General features: G+C 37.3%; 3 protein-coding genes and 1 non-coding gene across 6 annotated transcripts; 3 read left to right on the plus strand and 1 right to left on the minus strand.

Annotated features, from left to right (window-relative positions):
* Positions 1-1,963: 1,963 nt before the first annotated feature.
* TRNAE-UUC lies at positions 1,964-2,035 on the plus strand. Its single transcript has one exon. It is a non-coding gene; the product is annotated as a tRNA-Glu (tRNA).
* A 1,180-nt stretch (positions 2,036-3,215) lies between these two features.
* On the plus strand, positions 3,216-4,514 carry LOC113749116. Its single transcript, XM_027292776.1, has 2 exons — positions 3,216-3,416; positions 3,646-4,514. The coding sequence occupies exon 2, from the start codon at positions 3,657-3,659 to the stop codon at positions 4,059-4,061; it is 405 nt and encodes a 134-aa protein (XP_027148577.1). The 5' UTR covers positions 3,216-3,416; positions 3,646-3,656; the 3' UTR covers positions 4,062-4,514.
* A 2,017-nt stretch (positions 4,515-6,531) lies between these two features.
* On the plus strand, positions 6,532-9,992 carry LOC113749491 (CO(2)-response secreted protease-like). The gene is made up of 9 exons (XM_027293246.1): positions 6,532-6,711; positions 6,957-7,213; positions 7,298-7,409; positions 7,668-8,181; positions 8,321-8,421; positions 8,506-8,748; positions 8,847-8,961; positions 9,057-9,270; positions 9,357-9,992. Exons 1-9 carry the CDS (start codon positions 6,533-6,535, stop codon positions 9,908-9,910), a joined length of 2,289 nt encoding a protein of 762 aa, XP_027149047.1. The 5' UTR covers position 6,532; the 3' UTR covers positions 9,911-9,992.
* A 2,899-nt stretch (positions 9,993-12,891) lies between these two features.
* Positions 12,892-15,499, minus strand: LOC113749441. Of its 3 annotated transcripts, none has more exons than XM_027293184.1 (3): positions 15,272-15,499; positions 14,200-14,658; positions 12,892-13,968 (listed from the first exon to the last, which is right to left on the minus strand). In XM_027293184.1, exons 1-3 carry the CDS (start codon positions 15,383-15,385, stop codon positions 13,270-13,272), a joined length of 1,272 nt encoding a protein of 423 aa, XP_027148985.1. In that variant the 5' UTR covers positions 15,386-15,499; the 3' UTR covers positions 12,892-13,269. The 3 variants fall into 3 exon arrangements, with proteins under 3 accessions (XP_027148985.1, XP_027148986.1, XP_027148987.1); XM_027293185.1 differs by having other exon boundaries at positions 14,200-14,714; positions 15,272-15,356; XM_027293186.1 differs by having other exon boundaries at positions 14,200-14,710; positions 15,272-15,299.
* Between the last annotated feature and the right edge of the window lie 1,618 nt (positions 15,500-17,117).

Here is a 17,117-nt window from a genome sequence, read left to right on the forward strand (position 1 = left end):
TTTTATCGATATATTATAGTTTACTATTGTTGCCTTTTCTATTTAAAAACATGAGATTTGGTTTAATCTCCATTTTCCTTCTCTAAGTTTTAAAATAAGGCATATGAGACATTTTTATCAAATTTGATTGTGAATTTAATCTTGGACTAATTTGATAAATAAAAATGACCATGATATTAGTCTAAAAGTTTAAATAAATTAAAATAATAAAAATACTTCTTAAAAATGAGTTTAGTATTGCCCCTTTTTCAATTTTAGCAATTGTATTTATTTTTAGTATTGTGTTATTTATCAATTTTGTTTGACTTAAAATCTAATAGATTGAATAAAACATATATAAAAGTGAAAAATAATCCAATAAAAAATTTTCAAGGATACAAACTAAATATTAACTGACTTTAACTTTTTTTAGTTTGATATTTTTTTTAGTAGATATGATAGAGAAGATGTAAATCTTTTAGCAATGAGTGGAAATGATGTTAAGTTATAGATAAGCTCATGAATAAAAAGGTAATAATATCATTGCATTCACTTATATATATATATATATATATATATTTCTAACTTTCACTAGTCTTCATGGGTGTAAAATATATATATATATATACATACATATTTAAGGTTGAAGGCGATAAAGTGTGACTACTCCCTTGGTTCGAGGGGCAAAGTGTTATTAACTCCTTCATCTTATGTACATCAATAATAATAATGTATACACTATTATAATTGAATATATGACGTATATATTCAAATTTAAATTTGAATTCAATTTTGTTTCAAATTTAAATTCAAATTAATTATTAAGCATCTAACGATAATAATATATACAATGTTAGTATATAACTATTATGCTAATTTTGTTAACATACCGGTAAAGTTTTTGAAAAGTAACATGAGAATGCATTTAATAAAAATATATGTTATCGAAATAAAAGGTGGTGTTTGGTTTACAGTTTTGTATCAAAAAATTCTTATTTTTCGTATAAATACGTTTTTTAATCACCTTTGTATCTCTCATATATTAAATCATTACAATATATATATAATAAAACTCCAAAAAAAAAAAAGCAATTCAAATGGCACCTTAAGTATCTTAAAAGGGGATACATTTTAGGCTTTTTACAAGACAAGAACTAGGCAAGAGAAGGGGAAATTTTATCCACCGTGCCTGCCACTATAATCAACATGGTACAAGCACAATGAGAAGTTTGCATAGAATTTTTAATACACTGTCAAATTATTATACTCTGTCCGCAGCAAACTATCCCGCCTGCTAAATGTTTAACTCAAACCTCATCTGCACTCCTATCTGTAATGCAATTGAAATTGTGAAATCATTTGCCCTCGAAACGACCAAGACAATCATTTCCTTCTAAAATTTAACTTAACTTGTAGGACCATTAACCAAATTTTATATCACTGATTCACTTTCTATCCTTCTCCTACAGGAACAATAATCAATTTTTATGTCACCGGTTCACTTTCTATCCCTCTCTTTTCTCTTTTTCCCTTATATAGTTTAGAGTGCTGCCTTTCTCCTCGTATGATTCAGAGCCTTGCTTGGATAACAAAAAAAAAAAAAAAACAATGATTTCAGCCATCATACCATGCTGATTCATTTCTTATTGGTTTCTCTCCTTTTTCACAAATAATAAAAACGGCTTTAGGATTTTCCTTGGTGTACATCACCAAAAGGTCCTAAATTAAATTATCGAATCAAATCATAACTCTGATGATTTGTTTATGTTACTCAGTTTTTGTATGCGTAAATTAATGGGGTACTTACATAGCGTGCTTCTCGTAAAGTATCAACTCAACGAATTTTGGTAACCAATCTGGAGTCCTGAATTCAAATTTAGATACGATTAAAAGTAGTCTCGGTCAATTGTGCTTAACTAGATCATGTTGTTGGTAAGAACGAGATGTTTGGCCATATTCTTTCTCACGTACCTGCAACACAACCTCCGTTGTCGTCCAGCGGTTAGGATATCTGGCTTTCACCCAGGAGACCCGGGTTCGATTCCCGGCAACGGAAGATTTTGTGTCCTCTGCCAATTTTTCTCTTCCAAACTGGAATCCGTCAATTGTGCAGTCTTAATTACCATTTCAGAGTACTCCATATGTTCCTCACAGATTCTTTTTTTTTTCCTTTTGTCCATTATTAATGTAGGATTTTGTACACACTAATACTATAAATGTATCACACATAAGCAAAAAATGAAGTTCAAATTCAATTTGAAATTAGGTGGCTTGCATTCATACTTGCTAGTATACAAATTGTCAATATATACAAAATAAATTTTTTATAATATTATGCCTAATACTATGAAATTTTGAAAAAATATGTTTGCGCTCCACTTTTAACTTCGAGTGATGATATGCATCACTGCTTTTAATATCACTTCCTATATGGAATGATAAATTCGCAATTAGTTTCCTTTTCTAATTCTTATAGAATAATGATATGGCACTATTTTTATAATAACGTTATTGAAATTTAAAATGCCCATTATTTGTTTCCAAACTTGCACACCTTAAATACTTCCTATCAACACTATAACCCTTATTAAGGTTTGGAATTTACAAATTACTTAATTAGTGCCCTGCTAATAACTTGACTTCCCTCTATTTCTTAGTTGTGCAACTAGGTATGAATCGGTAATTAAACCATAATAGTTTTGCCTGATAGTAATCCATAGTATATTGTTACAAAAACACATGTTGTAATGGACATTTAACTGTTTATGTTATTTTAGATTGTTAGGTTAATGTGACATTGCGTCTATATATATATATACAAATGTATCATTTTACAGGGCTACATATGATTCAAGTTGTTAATTCTGAAAAAAAAAATCATAACAAAATTAACTCGCTTTTTCAAATAATCACATATCCAGCCACGCGTTTGGATAGCCAAATAATGGCTAAAAATTATTTACTTACATCACAAATACAATTTTCAACACACATTTTTATTTTTTTAATTATCTTTTTATCTCACATACATCACATCACAAAAAATGCTACAGTAATTATTTCAAATAATCTCCTAGTAATTAATATTTGTCACTCCGTAGTTTGATATTGTAACATAACTAGTGGGAAAGGAGTCAAAGGACTATCTAAAACAAAGAAATACACCTTTGGATTTTTTGTTTTTTTTTTTTTACGTATTTTTTTCTGGGAAGGGTTAAAGTGGACGCGGAGCAAAGGGTTCGATGTGATTGGGGATCCCTTCTCTCTCGTCCTTTGACTATTCTGTCGTTTCTGATTCGTCCCCTTGTCATCATTTCCGCTCCTCAGCGGTTTGCCGGTTCATAGCCATAACCACGCCTTCCTCTCCTATTCAGGCAACCCATAGCAGGAGCAGATTTTCCCCATCCGAAAGTGCAAACGATACGCTTTGTTCCCAGGTATCTTCCTTCCTGTCATCGCAAATAAAAGAGAGAGAGAGAGAGAGAATCTTACTTGTTCCACTCTGCAATATCAATTCATAACTGGATATATTGGTGACTGCGGATTATTTTATTGCTTGTATTTCTTCATGCTCTTCTAGGATCTTTTTTAGCTATAAAATCTCTATTGTCTCTGATCACTGTTTCACATCTGCCTAGCAAGTGTTTGATAATTGTTCTATGTCAGGGTTTACTTCCATGGCAGGAAAAGCTGCAGTGAAATCTGTGGTGAAGTCAGTTGGCGAATACCAGTATCCATGGCGAGATAAGCTGGTGAAATACAAGGACGAGCTATCTAAAGGAGTTTGGGGTTATTGGGAGCTTGGGGCTTGGAAGCCTCTGGGCATCAGTGCCCGTCGTCGGGCCCGCCTTCGCAAAGAGGTTCTTCTTGCTGGGGAAGATTGGAATTATGATCCCCAAAGGAAGGAAATGAGAAACAAGCGTAAAGGGCATAAGTGTGACAGAATTGCTGCTGAAAAGCGGGAGAATACTGCTGCATTGATGCAGAAGATGCCTGCCATGTTAGCTGATTATAGGAAGAGAAGGTGGGAGAGGAAGATGAAAGAGGAAGATGATGCTGCTAGGAGAGCTGTGCAAGAATAGGTTTTGCTAGCTGTAGCATTTCTGTCATCAGAGCTTTGACCATCGTTATGTTTTATGTCCAATGTCTTTGGCCTTAATGATGCATGACTTTGAAGACTTCTCTTGAATCCTGAGGTTTCCCTTTCTCTCTGTTACATATCGATGATGACATTTGACAACAAACAGCTCTATGAAGCCAACATCTAAGAGATTCTGATAACACTATGATGCATTTGACAAAGACTGGTTTGCAATTCTTTTTTTTTTTTTTTTTTGGTTTCTAAATTATGTAGGGTGAAGCGGTGGATTTGCAATCTGATGAGCTAATATTACTAGCTAGGTCGATGGATCCATTGTCACTTCCTGAGAATGTAGCTACTATGTTTTTGACCAGCGTATGCAGTTTTCTTCCTATCTCAGGGTAGAATCTTCTTGAGAGCAGGACTTGTTAATTGAAAGTGACATTGATGGTGAATTTCCCGAGTTTTAGATTTTGTCATTGATTGTTCAGGTTCATAATCTCAACTGTAGACGGGTACATAGAAATGATAGAATTGATGCCCAAAAATAGGAATCTTGTCTTCTCACTCACCTTGCGTTGTGCTAATGCCTTATTCCTGCATGTCCAGTTTCCCAGCTGTTTTGCTTCTAAGTTATAAAGGGTGTGAGCTGCAATTTCACTTTCTAACATCGTCGTAGTTTTTCAAACTGCCAATTTTTTCTCTCGTGTCTTGTTGTCCTCTATTGCCTTGACCAAGTGAACTTGGAAGTAGTAAGTAGCTGTTGCTATAGTGGCCTCGGAACGCTGAATGTCTTTGAGGAACGGATGTTGTGCATGATTAGTGTGAGAGAGTTATAGTGGATGCATCTATTTGCATTAGATCACCTTACCCCGTAACTATTTCCTTATGCTTTACGTCTGTTTGGGCAACTTTCGTGGTTTTGCTGAAGCTATGCTCTCTTACACCAATTGCACAGACTCATAGTTGGAAATCTTTGTAACCATCAATCCTTTCGAAAGGTTAGGAGCACGGAAATTACAAACTCGAGAATTATTGGTAAGAACAAGGTACTGATCGGGAAAAGGGGATAGGTGGCGCCTTTGTGAGAAGTGATCTATGGACGAGAGTTTTGAGGTGGGGTGGGGAGAAGGGTTTTGACATTGACCTCATGGCAAACTTTAGCATCAGTAAATCTTGTGTCTGGCAAAATGGGGATATTCTAGAATCTTAAGAATTCATTTTGATATAGAGCTAATGGTGGAAAAACGGTAGTAGATTCTTGGTTGCTTAAATAATCCATTATCTTCAGACTGGGATAAGAGGTGCAGTGGCGCACTAGTACGATGATGGAACGACGGGTCACTCTAGCTAATGGATGAACGTGGGGCGGAAGTTGCCCCATTTTAACATTTATGCTTAGATTAGGAAATCAATTATTGATTGACGTGCAAACCTTTTGAAAGTGATTCTTCTAATCCCTTCGACTTATTGGCGCAACTACCACCAAATTCTGTCTCTCTCTCTCTGTAAGATGCACATAGGTTGATACAAGCAGTGGACTTGAGAAACTTCTGCACAGGGAGCCCATTTCATAGAACGATCAGATGTCGCAGCTTTGCCAACATAAGTTAGCTCAATTGATAATAACGGATCACTTCCGTACAAAAGATCATACGTTCGAATCCAACTGTTAATGTGAAAGCTATATTGGTGAGCTATTTATAAGAACCCTGTGAGTGATCTATAATTCGGAGGACATGCCTGACTTGTGGCGGTGATTGGAATCGAATCCAACTCAACTTTTTCTTACCAAAAAAAAATAAAAAATCAGATACTGGCAGCTTTCACTATGGTGAATTTGAAAATCCAAGTCTCTGGTACCTCTTTTCAAGCAAGGGGTAGGGGTCCCTTCCCCTTCCATTCCATCTCAAGTGCATCACATGGAGAACAATGATAATGTTACAGACGGAAAAGCGTGCTCGCTGAGCTACTTGATGTCGCTACCCTGAATATAAGGCCGCAATCTTTTTACGTGAAATTTATGTTAAGCTTTGTGATTTTGCAATGAAGAGCTCAACTCGAGCACTACTCATAATTAGCAAAACCTTCCCAACAGGCAAGCATACTTCTGTTAATCTGTTACTGAGATTTGTGGATATAGATTTCTAAAAGTCGTATGAAACTGCCCCGACTTAGAAAATGCACCAAATAAAACTCTTTAGCGGACGCTGCCAGTCATCACTCCTTTGCTTGGTCCAATATGGAGTGCAGTTAGATGACTAATGGCGCACTTTTAGTGGGAATTATTACAGTAGCAGCTGATTAATGAGGATTTGTGCAGTGCGCACACGCATGAATGCACCAACTTGACCTTCGCAGCAGTTCTAATTATCCTACCTTCGGGCCTAGTTCTCCTTCTTTGGAGCTCTATAAGTAGCCGTTGTGCTTGCTGCTCCAATATGAATAACTGTGATACTAACAGATACAAGTATGAACTGTTTTTCTATTCTGCTCTGCTTTTCCCTCTTCCTTGTCTCATCTCAGACAACTACTGAGGCAGTACGAGCAAAACAAGATGGTGTTTATATTGTTTATATGGGAGCTGCGCCCTCATCAACTCGTGCCCGAAGAAATGACCATGATCAGCTTTTGAACTCCATGCTAAAAAGGTAGAAGTAGATTACAAAACCAGGAATAAGAACATTTCCGTAATGACAGAATTGAATTCTCCAAGACATTGGTAATCAGAACATGCTTGTGCGCAAGTTAAAAAACAATCAAAGGGCACAACGGAAATTGCAGGACGAACCTTTCATTCCAACGTTGGCATTATTTATTCCACATTTCTTTTTATGTCCATGGTCTTTTTAATCCCACAGAGTTCATGTTGTTGAATCTTTTGCAACTGTGCCAGGAAAAAAGATGTAGTATACAGCTACAACAATGGGTTTTCGGGGTTTGCAGCTCGTTTATCTGAGGAAGAGGCCCGATCAATTGCTCAAAGGCCTGGAGTAGTATCAGTTTTCCCTGATCCACTCCTACAGCTCCACACAACACGTTCCTGGGACTTCTTGAAGTATCAAACTGATGTAGAAATCAATTTGAGGCCAACTTCAGGTTCGAATTCCTCCTCAAATGGAGAAGACACCATAATCGGCATCATGGATACAGGTAAAGTTACCCGGAGACATTTAGTACCCAAGAAAAAGCATTGTGCATCTTGCCAGCACTTCTGATTTCAAACTGTCATTGCAGGAATTTGGCCGGAATCAAAAAGTTTCAATGATAAAGATATCGGTCCAATCCCACCAAAATGGAAGGGATCATGCATGCAAGGCTCTGGCTTTACTTCTTCCAACTGTAACAGGTAATTTATATTAAAATTGTTGCGGAGAATTGGAAACAAAATAAAGAATGCATGTGCTTATTTCCTTTTCTTCTTGTTATCTTTGACCTCCTTTGCCTTCTTGAAAATTCCATTTCTTTCCTCAATTGTTATGTTGTAAACCTATAGTGTTAAAAAAAAAAGAAAGTATGTATCCTTGAGTACTAGAATCACAAAGGGTAGAAAACTATGGTCGCAAAAGCTCACAATGTTGATTATTTAATGTGTCATTGGCATCAGGAAATTGATTGGAGCAAGGTATTATGATGATTCCGAATCTTCAACTTCATCTGGGTCCCCGAGGGACCAAAATGGCCATGGTACTCATGTTGCAGCCACTGCAGCAGGAAGCCCCGTTGAGGGAGCATCCTATCGTGGCCTAGCTGAAGGCATCGCCAAGGGTGGCTCCCCGGGGTCTAGGATTGCAATGTACCGTGTTTGTACTCTTAACGGATGCAGAGGTTCAGCTATTCTAAAAGCGTTTGATGATGCAATTGCCGATGGGGTTGATATCCTATCACTATCACTTGGTGCATCAGCAGGCTCAGAGCTGGAATTCTCAGTAGATCCCATTGCGATTGGAGCATTTCATGCAGTTGAAAAAGGCATTCTTGTTGTATGCTCGGCAGGGAATGATGGTCCTGCCCGCAAGACAGTTGTAAATGTCGCTCCTTGGATTCTCACTGTTGCTGCCACCACCATTGACCGACAATTTGAGTCAGATGTGGTTTTAGGCGGAAATAAAGTCATCAAGGTAATTAATGAACTTTACTCATTCTTCAAAAATTTTAGAAGAAAATGAGTGCAGGTCCTATGGTGTAACATTTGAACTAATTATGAGAAACAGGTTACATTCCTTATTCCCAACTTGAATATCCTTGTCTCAATCTCAGGGTGGAGGAATTAATTTTGCTAATATCCAGAAATCTCCCATATACCCCTTGATCTATGGTCCTTCCGCCAAGGATTCTGCAGCTTCAGATGATTCAGGAAGGTAGATATAACTAACACATAATCCTTCGGTTTTAGCCACTCAGATGCATAATCATCAGACATCATTGACAAGGAGTTGTTTTAGAACTTGTATCCCAGGTGCATTAGATAAAGACAAGGTCAAGGGGAAAATTATTGTGTGTGAAAACTCTGATGGTGAATATTCGCCAAAAGAGAAGCTTCAGACGGTAATAAGCCAGGGTGGAATTGGAGTAGTATTGATAGATGATGATGCAACGACGGTGGCGTCCATCTATGGCTCTTCTCCATTAGCAACAGTCACCAAAAAGGATGGCTCCGAGATTATCTCTTACGTCAACTCAACAAGGTAATCACCAATCTGGAAAGAAGGTGAAAGAATTGCTTCATGATGTTCCGTTTTATACAAACGCATGACATTTCTAAGTCCACCTGGGAACTCTGCAGGAATCCTACTGCAACTATTTTACCAACCGTAACTGTAACAAAGTACACGCCAGCACCATCCATAGCCTATTTCTCGGCAAGAGGCCCTGCATTTAACACAAGAAACCTTCTCAAGGTAAAACTTTGCCCCTTTGTTTAGTATCTCAAAGAATTAGTGGAGATCAAATGTCAGCAATGGAATTGATGTCTTTGATCCCAATTCTCTTGCAGCCTGATATTGCAGCACCAGGAGTTGACATCCTTGCAGCATGGCCTTCAAATGTCACAGAAGATGCAACTGAAGATGCAGAAACATCACCTCCTTTCAACATACTCTCAGGCACGTCGATGGCTTGCCCCCACGCTTCTGGAATTGCAGCAACAGTTAAATCCCAGTATCCCTCATGGAGTGCTTCTGCTATCAGATCAGCCATCATGACCACAGGTTAATACTGAATCAATTCCCTAGGACCCCCTCCCATAATCGTTGAAACATCATATGACCTGATCAAATTCTATGTTCATCTACAGCGATTCAAACAAATAATTTGAAGGCCCCAATAACAACAAATTCTGGGGAGCCAGCAACTCCATATGACTCGGGCGCTGGGGAAGTAAGCACGACAGGTCCATTCCAACCAGGGCTAGTTTATGAGACTGAAATAACTGAGTATTTGCAGTTCCTCTGCAACAATGGCTACGACATTTCCAAGATAAAACTCATTTCACCAGACCTTCCTAAGACATTTTCTTGCCCAAGCAACTCGAGTGGAGATTTAATCTCCAACATGAACTACCCTTCAATAGCAGTATCTGGCTTGAAAGTGAATGAATGGAAGAAAGTACTGAGGACTGCAACGAGTGTTGGTGAAGATGAATCAGTCTATACAGCAACGGTTGACACACCTACAGGGTTGGAAGTCCAAGTGACTCCAAATAAGTTGCAATTCACCAAAAACAACAAGAAGCTAAGTTACGAAGTGGCTTTCAAACCTTCAGGAGCTGTGAATGGAGATTTTTTCGGCTCAATCTCATGGACCAACGGAAAATATAGAGTTCGCAGTCCTTTCGTTGTAAGTCAGTGACAAACAGGAATGTGTAGCTTTGGATAAATGTACGCCATGTAACGCTAATAACAAACCTAAATCGCAATCATAACTTAACAGATGACCAGGACTGAAGCAAGCTGAAGTAACACAAACGAACTCCAATATCACGTTGCATTTTCTGAATTCTCTTTCTAGTATTGTATACTTAGTTGCCAAAGAGAAATCATAATGAACATTTCCAGAATGATTCACTGAATTCCTTACGTTAAAAAAATAAAAAAACTCGTCTACTTTCTCCAAGAAAGGGGCCAAAAAGAAAAAGAAATAAAAAAGAACGGACAGAAATTATCACTTCAATGACGACGTTTCAGGCAGGGAAATTTTATTTTATTTTATTTTTTGTTTTATGTTATCGTTTGTTTTAGCCATTAAATTTCAGATTTTTTAATGCTAAAAAAAATGCTAATGTTTTAAATTTACCCAAGATTAACTTCAACTATTTTTTATTTTTCTCTATAATCACTTTGCACAATCAACTTCTGCAAAATTCACCGCAAACGATGATAGGCAAATTACTAGTGGAGAAAAGAGGGGCTTTTGAACATCAAAATTTCACAGGCAACCGCATGAATTGCTTCTTCGGTCCAGTATTAAACGTCATCCCTTACCACCAAAATTGTAGCAAGGGAACTGACCGCCAAATCACTTCTGTAAGCCAAGCCATAGTGTAAATGCCGTAAAAGGATCTCAACTAGACAGGACTCAATTCGGCCAAATCAAATCTCAATAAGAATTACGTGGTCTTCCTTTAGCTACAGCGCCTTGCCACACCAAATTAATGCCTCCATGTGACAAAACTTGATATCTCTGATGAACCAAACCTCAGAAGTCAAAATAAGGTGGCAACGACTTCCTTCCACCATGACTTTGTTTCCACACTGTAGATTTCCACTCCTACGAATGTCATTGTCGCTGACACTGATAAGCAAGACATGAAACTCTCTCATTATTCAGTTATTGAAAAGATTTATAGACTATGAAAGTGAATAAATTTTTTTTTTGTGCAAATGGGAAGTTTCGTACCCAAAATCTTTAAAATGACGTTTGATAAAATTAAAATTTAAAAAGATTCTAAACAATGTTTTGAAACTGAGACGGGCCATCGACTCGATCGAAGTCAGGGGTCAGGGTCAGCCGAACCCATCTAAAGAATAGGATGATGTCATAAATATATTTAATTTTAAAAATTAATATATTACGTTAAATTTCTATAAACATATTAATGCTAAGAAAAGTAGGTTCAATATATGTTTGATGTTTCGAAAATACTTTACAAGAAAATACAAATAAGGTAGTATAATTAAATAGCAATTTATGCCATTTACAATTTATAGCATATTCAACAAGTTTAGATTCTAATTGGAGGGCTTATTTGAAAAGTAATACAAGAATTTAGTTCTGTAGCTATAAGTTCTAAAATGTTTCTAGGTGTAATAATAGTTTTCTAGTACTCTAGAGGTCAAACCGTAAAATTGACACAACTTTTAACTCTGAACCTACTTTTTCTCCCTCATTTTTCTCTCCTACTGGTGCCGCCTCTCTCATTTCCCAATTTTCTTCTTCCTATTCCAACTTCTCTACAGTAGCATGAGTTTTTCTTCTTTTCCTTTTTCTTTTTCATTTTTTCCTTTTTCAGTTTTGTCTTTGTTGTTTTTTCTTCTCAAAGTCACAAATCTTAAACTTTAATCCTTAATTTTTTTTCACACATCTCTATTCTCTATCTCCCCATCTTTTTGTCTTTTTATCATTTTTGAGATCTATAATTAGATCTTGTTTGAAAAATATGCTTAAAGATGGTTTTTTTATGGGTTGAAGATTGGTTGATGAAAGGATGCATGATTTTGCATATGGGTGGAAAACTATGTATTGGCAAAGGCAAAAGCGGGCTCAAGAAGGAGGAGGAGGAGGATTAAAAAAAAAAGTAGAAGGAAAGAAAATTTGGGTTTTTACCGATTTAGCCAGTTTTTAGTTGAATCCTATTTTTTTATCGAGTTTAACTGAGTTCTTGTTTAATGGTTTTACGAGTTAACTTGAACTGAATGCCTGTCTAGTAGCCGGTTCAACCGGTTGGTCCAATGGCCGATCCGAATTTGAAAACATAGGTTCTAAGTGACATTTAATAAAACTAAAATTTGAATTCTAAATCCATTAAGTCAAGCGAACTACTAAATCTAATACATTGACTATCCATCAAATTGAATGATAAGTGAATAATTTATCACTTATTTTTGAAACAAGTTTTACCTAATAAATTCAATGCCACTTAATTACTTTAGATTTGTTATTTTCTATTAGTAAACGTGTCTAAATATATTAAAATTTTAATTTATTAAGTTTAAGTACAAAATTGAATTAATGAATTATCAAGCAAAGCCTTACAATTCTTCCTTCTGGACCGCCCGACCCATCCCCCAACAAAGAATTTAAATTGACAAATATTCATTTCCTTCTTACGATGCAATTCAATTACTTGATAATATCCATTCAAACCAGTTATTTGGGTAATATACAGAATTAGGGGACATGGTATCGTTCATCAACTTCGAAAGAAGCACAAATTGATATTCCTCTAATTTAGTTGTATCAGTATTTCAGAATAGTTCAATCAACAACTTATCTTATTGAACCACAACTTCAATTTTTGCCATTGCCTACACAATTCCTTAATGGGCATCACTGTCTGCAGAATTCACAAGTCACAACCCTTGCAAAAATTCCTGGGAACCCTGGCAACTGTGAATTATTGCCCACAGAAGCCATACCCTCGACACCAATAAAATATGTCTTCAACAGGGACGTGTAAAAGAAGCTAGGTTCTTCGCCAGCCCACCATGATGCGTATGTGCTTTTCAAAGGAAAAGCATGAAAAAGAATGGATACAATCAAGATGTACCATAAATAGAATAATTATTGTTCTCGTGAGGTTCTTCAAGAGAGCCCGCTTCTTGCCAGCAAGATAAACAAAAGGAGATTCAAAATTTAGAAAGCACGGAGTACATTCAAATGTAATGAAAGAACCATACAGGCATCAGGAGCAATAACTAATTCTTTTTTCTAGATACAGGATACTTGCAGTCTATGTCAAGTGAGCCTGTAATGATAGCTTGAGAAATCAAATCCATGGGAGTTGACATTTGTAATGCTCAAACCATTTGAATATACCTCACTAATTGATTCATGAACTTGATATCATATAGGTTTCTCACCCAAAATTGAAAATACGATCCACCAGTGGATTATAACATAATTTACCCAAAAATTCCACAGGTTACTTGCCTGCAGTTGTATGAATCATATTTCCAACAAAGAGTTAACGGAAAAGTCAGAACGATTAGTTAGAGGGACCAACTTGACCGTAACAAGAAAGCAGGAAAGTGAGAAGTTCTATCAGCCAAGTATACAACAGCTGGCTGAAATCTAAATCGTTTACCAAAACTAAAATTTAGGAAGGCTTCTACCTGAAAATAGTCCCAACTTCTTGAACCTTGGACCAGACCACCCATGCTTAAGCCCCAGCCAAGATCGTCTTCAGGCGTGTCAGACATGCTAACAGCCCACTGTAGATGTCTAGTGTTTGATTGTTTCATTTCAATCCAACCACCTATTCGTGTGCTCTCATCAAGCTCTGATTCAAGCATCAGCGCAACAGATCCATCCAACCGTTCCCCTTCCCCATATGTTTCAATCTGCAAACCATTTTCCTCAATAGATGTTTCAGAAAGTTTACGTTGCCTAAAAATGCTGAAAGGGGTTGTCATAGCTCCAAGACGCAGTCTTTGATTTGATAATTTTGGCACTTTATGGACACCCAAAAGTGAGAGTTTTGTACTTTGAGATAGTTGATAGACAACTTGCCCAAAAGTGCCGAAGCAATTCGTGATTTCACTACAGTTGGTTGGCAATCCTAGTCCAGAAACAAACTGAGCCAATGAGGCAACAACATTTGACTTCTTGACCATTATGCCAAGAGCACTTCCATTCTTCTGATTCAGGAAGGGTGGTCCATACGCTGAATACTCGGAGAAGCCCTTGTCCTACAAATCAAGAAGAGCAATCAGTATGTGCCATACAGAGAGAATGGGAAGTTTGAAAATACATGAGGCTGTTTGATCATTTATGTCCACATGCACCTGAGTGACCACATTATAATTAACGTTTAATATTGTTGCGGTAAAAAAAACATACAAATGCAAGCAGACAAACACAACAGAAAAAGAGAATTCCATATGAAAAAGAAGCATTAATAGTTGCAGATGAAGTTTTACCTTATGAAAAGAGCTCATATCAACTGCAACATCACTGCATGTAGCACCCATAGGGATAGCAACCGCAGAAAACCAATCACTGACATTTGCTGAATAGAGAAGCTTTCCCAATGACAGTGGCCTTTCCAAAGTGTTGCCTTGGTCTTTTCTAACAGCCACAAACTCTGCGACAAGCATATCTTTCTCCCTAATGACTGTTTCAAATACAAGTTTTAGATCCACGCCAGTCCGAATACCTGCATTTTGAACTGTTTGATGTTGCTGATCATCAAAATTGTCCACCATAAACATTGCACCAACCACATCTATATCTCCCCTTACACGGGTACTAGCCTCTTGGAATGGAGTTGCTTTTGAAGTTTTATAAAACGTCAGCATTCGTTCCACCTTGTCTTGCCTATCTCTTAGTTTCATAATATCAGAAAAGGCTTCTCGTTGCAACCGCTTCAAAATTTCAATCTGAAAATCACATCATTGCAAGAGTTGTAAAGCCCCATCAAACAGCCTGTAGCTACCTATGCACGCAAAAAGCACGTCAAGCTCAAGCAGGTCAACATATAAAGTTTCGTCAAGGCTGATGCCCACAAGAATGTTGCTTCACATACTCCCAAAATAAAAAACTAGAGAACTTCTGCAATAAATAGAGATATATGTGGCAGCCACAAATAATAATCTCTCAGAGTATGGCATGACACATTTCTGTTTCATTCTTCAGTATTCTTCTACATGACTATCCACGGAAGACTATCAACTCGTACATGGCAGAAACTATCAGGAAACTATGTACTTGAACGCATTCTATAGTTGGCTCTGACATAAAAACACAAGCTTAAACAACAACCAACAAGGGATTTAAGCATTGAACCATGTACTATTTCACAATGCATGGATGAATCCCAAAAAAAAAAACCCACATAGATCACAGCTCATTAAATCAATCAATTGCCAACCTAGCCAGTACAATTCAGATACAAAAACCTTTGAACCAACAAAGACGGTAATTTCTTAACATAAACAATCTGAATAAAGGGGAAAAATTTATAGTAATAAAAAATAAGAAATGGACAAGTACCGGATTTCGGCGGTTGAAATTTTGTGGCCAGTGAAGGATGCCACGAGCCAACAGGTCCTGAGAGGATTTAGCAAAATCTTTCAATTTATCCACCACCGAAGCCACTGGCTCCATTCCACTTTCACCCAAATTCGTCGCCGTAAGAGAAATTTTATTTAAATTCTATCTTCTTAGCAGAAACCAATTACTGCTCCTCCTACAGAAGCAGAAAGCAAACCACTGGAGAGCCGCGACGCTACTTCAACGCTACTTCGTCGGAGGCTGGCATGGGGAACTGGGACATAATAACGGGCTTTGGTGGGGAGAGTACAAATATGGGCCTTGGAATCAGTTGAGCTAAGAATTTTGGGCCTTGGGTTGTCTGTTGGGTCGTCTTCCTAAAATGGCCCGCTTTTAATCTCAAGACCTTCTTTTTTTTGTTTTTTTTGATAATACGTGAAGACCTAATCACTCGAATTGGTCTGAAATCTACGAATGGCCTGCTTTTAATGGATATTTGAATATCATAAAAGAAAAAAAATGGGCCGTTGATACCCATTTTGAGCTCCTTAGTCCTCACGTCAGGTATGAGTTTTGCATGAACTCGTATGATTACAAAATCTCAACCTGATCCTTTGAAGTACGAGTAGACGGTCAATACAATTTGTTCGTTCCGTATTTTACTCCCGTTGGCGTAAATTTGATCCCTTCCCCTTCCCCTTCCCCTTCCCCGTCCCTGGGTGGTCATTTACTTATTTTACAACGGCAAGAATAATACTACTACTTATAACAGGCAAAACATCCAGACGCCTGGAGTTTTCGAGAATGACTTGCATATATATATATATATAAAGAAGGAAGCCATCCAGACGCCTCATGTCTCGCGTTTTACAAAGTGTTTTGAATGTATTGTAGTAATGCTTCGGCAAATGTATAGAAGATTCAACAAGTAAACAATTACTCCTACTATATAGTGGTATATTTCAGTCATTTGAACTTTGAAGTAGATGAATCTCAAAAAAGTACGTGGATGTATAACTCCGGTGGTGCTAGCTAGGACATGGCAAAATCAGAATGATGAATCTGCTAGCTCAGAGAAAGCTGATGAGATTTTGCTTCAGAAATTGCTGGACTACGACTCTGTATGCCCTTTCTGTAAGATGAAAACTGTCCCAGAAAACGTAATCCAAAACGTTCGAGCATGTGTACCGGCACAGAAATGCAACTTCTACCAGTCCTGTGCCACAACAGCCCTTAAGTGAAATGGTGAACCCTGTCATGTGTCACGTAATAGTACGCTACTACTATCAGTACATTCTTCGGCTTCGCTCATTTTTATGCAAGTTGAAAGAGAGGGGAGAAGCATGCATACCATATTTTTGAGGGTTGTTGATGAGATCGAGGGGACGATTGTAGATGTCAACGTAAACCATCCTCGCCTTGGGGTACCTGCTATTGAGAGAGTTTATTTCTGCTATCAGCTTTGAGTTGAACAACTGTGCCATTTGATTGTAATCATCTGCACACTGTCTTAATACTCCTCCCCTCAGAGTTCTTTGTGATGGCATACATCCAATTGGTGGCAGACCAAAGACAGCAATTTTAAGAGCGCCGACTTTGTACAACTCCTTCAGAATTAAATACAAGAGGAAAGCATGTTATTGCCACAAGTTTGCAGAAATTTCTGATTCTTCCCTGAATGTTCTATATATTCAGGTATTGCTCTGACGAAAAAAAAGCATAATATTACCATGTAATTTTAATGATGATATGGCACCTAAAATTTAATACTTGGGATGGTGCTTCCTGTGTAATTGTGGGGATCATGGGGGAGCTTTTTGACAGCATTTCTTAATACTTTTGAAAT

Source organism: Coffea eugenioides, chromosome 10 (assembly GCF_003713205.1).
Source record: "Coffea eugenioides isolate CCC68of chromosome 10, Ceug_1.0, whole genome shotgun sequence".
NCBI classification, from domain to species: Eukaryota; Viridiplantae; Streptophyta; class Magnoliopsida; order Gentianales; family Rubiaceae; genus Coffea; species Coffea eugenioides.

Bases quoted from the DNA above. Each gene is read 5' to 3' on its own strand.
- LOC113749116 (XM_027292776.1), top strand. From the start codon at position 3,657: ATGGCAGGAAAAGCTGCAGTGAAATCTGTGGTGAAGTCAGTTGGCGAA.
- LOC113749491 (XM_027293246.1), top strand. From the start codon at position 6,533: ATGAACTGTTTTTCTATTCTGCTCTGCTTTTCCCTCTTCCTTGTCTCA. The intron at 8,422-8,505 runs GTAGATATAACT...GAGTTGTTTTAG, and splicing joins GCTTCAGATGATTCAGGAAG to AACTTGTATCCCAGGTGCAT. The intron at 8,962-9,056 runs GTAAAACTTTGC...ATTCTCTTGCAG, and splicing joins ACACAAGAAACCTTCTCAAG to CCTGATATTGCAGCACCAGG.
- LOC113749441 (XM_027293184.1), bottom strand. From the start codon at position 15,385: ATGGAGCCAGTGGCTTCGGTGGTGGATAAATTGAAAGATTTTGCTAAA. The intron at 14,659-15,271 runs GTACTTGTCCAT...TGTGATTTTCAG, and splicing joins ATTTCAACCGCCGAAATCCG to ATTGAAATTTTGAAGCGGTT. The intron at 13,969-14,199 runs GTAAAACTTCAT...CTTGATTTGTAG, and splicing joins ATATGAGCTCTTTTCATAAG to GACAAGGGCTTCTCCGAGTA.